The 2,982-nt window shown below is 39.4% G+C and overlaps 1 protein-coding gene across 1 annotated transcript; it reads right to left on the reverse strand.

The window, feature by feature from the left end:
• Positions 1-809: 809 nt before the first annotated feature.
• Positions 810-2,374, reverse strand: LOC132295476 (zeatin O-glucosyltransferase-like). Its single transcript, XM_059793757.1, has one exon. It carries the CDS (start codon positions 2,356-2,358, stop codon positions 949-951), a length of 1,410 nt encoding a protein of 469 aa, XP_059649740.1. The 5' UTR covers positions 2,359-2,374; the 3' UTR covers positions 810-948.
• Positions 2,375-2,982: the final 608 nt, after the last annotated feature.

Below are 2,982 nucleotides of genomic sequence, written 5' to 3' on the forward strand. Positions count from 1 at the left end.
GCAACAGAAATATGAAACAGTATTTTTTCATGTGCCACCTCAGCTTTTGGGTCAAACACATTTTAGAGAAATTATTGACTTTGACTCAATGTATGGATAAATATGGGCCACTAAGTTCATTTATATGTAATAATCCCTAAAATTTAACAAAACATCAACCTGCCAACCTATCATCAAAACAATCTCAATAGACACACAAGACATGTTCATAGGATACGTGGACGGAAGGAAGTTTTAGATGGGAAACTTTGTGGCAAGTGTTCGAACAGATGTAAAATACAGGTGATGAAGTACCGCCAATTTGGAGGTATTCAATCTTTTATACTCACAAACTTTTTGGATGTCCAAATACTTACTAAGTGGTTTGTGAATTAATTTATGCGCATATAGTAATTTTTTTTTGGCGATTCCTCTCATGCTTGTGAGTTCGTAAGTTATTCTTTTGGTAGAACTGGACTTTGTATCACTGGACATTTAAAACAGTTTGGTATTGGTAGATTATGGTACTAATTGTACTTGGTACCAAATAGGCATGTTGATATTTTGAAATGATTATCCTATTGCTGCCTAATCCCAATTCCTAAAGAATCTAGTCTCCATCCATATATGTCAATAAATTTGTCCCAACTTTGGGAGATCAAGTGCATGTGCATTCAGCTTTTTGAAAAGCTGTTTTGTGTTTTGGTTTTTTTTCCTTTCCTTGTTATGTTGTAATATATTTAAAATGTTGTGTTGGTCTTGTGAATTAACATGATGGAACACGAAGAAAAAGAGACTTGCCGAATAAAAAGAAAAAAAACACTCGGAACTAAATAACTTTGATGAGCACTTAAGCTGTAGACTACTACAATTTGCTAATGTCTCCACTAGAAACTACTACTATAACATTATTTCATTCATCAACTAAGTTTTGCAATCATGATTTTCTTGACAAATTATCAAACTTAGCTATGATCTGGTGATATGAGCAATGAAAGAATCCAACTCCATGCGTGACACACCACCTTCCTCCACCGACCGCTTGACAACGCCACTCATTTCCACCACCCTCTTCCTCATATCATCTCCTTCCTTCGATGCCATCAATCTTTTCACAGCTGTTTCAACCGTTGATGAGCTTACCAACTCCTCGCGGCGTGCCCAATCCTTGACCACTAGGCCAACCTCGAGTAACTTTGTTACGAGCATAGTGTTCATCGGCTGGTCTGAATGCATAGGCCATGCCGCAATTGGCACCCCCATACTAATGCTCTCCATGCATGAATTCCAACCACAGTGACTCATGAACCCTCCTGTGGATTCGTGTCGGAGAATTTGCAATTGTGGTGCCCAATCTCTCACCACCATTCCCTTTCCTGCCACTCTTTCTTCAAACCCTTTTGGCAGTTGAGCTCTTCTTGTTTCTCCCACAAACACATCTCCTTTATCCGCATCCCTCAATACCCAAATAAACTTCTGCTCACTTCGTTCCAGTCCAATCGCGAGCTCTTTGATTTGTTCATCACTCAATGAAGTTGGCGTCCCAAAAGAAACAAATATCACCGAGTTTGGGACCTGTTTGTCCAGCCATTCCAAGCATTTGTGGCGTTGATCACTTGGCTTCTTTTCATCACATACTTCTACCGGATTGAATGGTCCAATAGCCCATTCCTTCATGTTTTGGGTAATCCCTTCTCTTGCAAGTAAATCAATAAATACACCTTCTCCTTCTATTGCCTTGCATGAGTTGTATAGATTACCAGAGCTGAAGTTCCAGCAATTAATTTGGGTGTGAATAAATTCCACGAACTCTGGAGTTAAACAGCCTTCCTGGGAGGGAAGGTCTTGGAGTATTTTGGCATCAAGTGGGAAGGGTTTTCCCATTATTTCCCAGAAGTAGATGAAATTAGCGAAAGCCGAGGAACTATGGAACATGTAGGACTCAGCGTTTGGGATACAAGTGACATCCTGAACAACAGAAGACATCATGTTGTCATGAATGATGATAACTCGTTTTGCAGTGGAGGAGAGCGCGTGAAAAATGGCGGCAGTGGGTTGGCGAAACTGTGTTAAGGCTTCAAATAGTGGTTGGAGATGGGAGGGAAATTGAATGGAGGCATTGGGGTTGGGAGGAGGAGATATAAAAGTAGGGGTTGACAACTCATGGAAATGGATGTTGGTGATGTCGAGAGGGTTCCAACCAGGGACGCGAAGCTTGGCTTGGCGGATGTGGGTGGTGGTGCAGGCATAGTGGACCGGTATGTCATAGGAGGAGATGAGTCGGGAGAGTTGGAGGAGCTGGTTGAGATGGCCTTGTGCTGGAAGAGGGACCATTACTACAACTACTTGGGCTTCTTTGAGACCATTTTGGTCATCCATGGAAGAGTTCTTGCTAAGACTAGAGTGTAGTTTTGTGAATTAAGGCCAATAACAGGTATATAAGCAGGGACTGCCCGGAATTGCTTTTCTTCATCCTGTTGGATATTGTAGAATATATTAAGTAAAAAGAATCAAATACATGATGGTATTGAAAGCCGTGAGTCATTCCTCCCTTTTCGCTGGGACCCCTACCGAATCGTCCTACCCAATCCATTTAAGAAGTTAGGTGAGGTCTCGTGGAGAAGTTCTCTTTTATCAAATTAACTGATGACACTTATTTGTCAAAATTCTAATTTTGAGTCGTAAAATTTAAAATCTAAAATCGGTACAAATCTTAACAAAATCATTCACCTGATAAAATTGAGAGTACAATCGGTAAAATCAGTATAGAATCATCCATTCGGTGTAAAATCGTACGATTCTAAACGATTTTATTGATTCTACAAAATTGATTGTTTGGGTCTTTATTTTTGGGTTGGATCCTTTTGTTTTGGGCTACTTAGAACAAAGTGTCTTTTTAAATACTTATAGGCCTGTCCCAAATATAATATACAAAGTTAAATATTTATCCTATAAAATATAAAAGTATAGACTTTTAGTATTATATATAAAGTTACAAACTAC

This window comes from Cornus florida, unplaced genomic scaffold (assembly GCF_030987335.1).
Source record: "Cornus florida cultivar Cherokee Brave unplaced genomic scaffold, ASM3098733v1 CherokeeBrave_3.0.0_Hap2_Chr02, whole genome shotgun sequence".
Lineage (NCBI taxonomy): Eukaryota > Viridiplantae > Streptophyta > Magnoliopsida > Cornales > Cornaceae > Cornus > Cornus florida.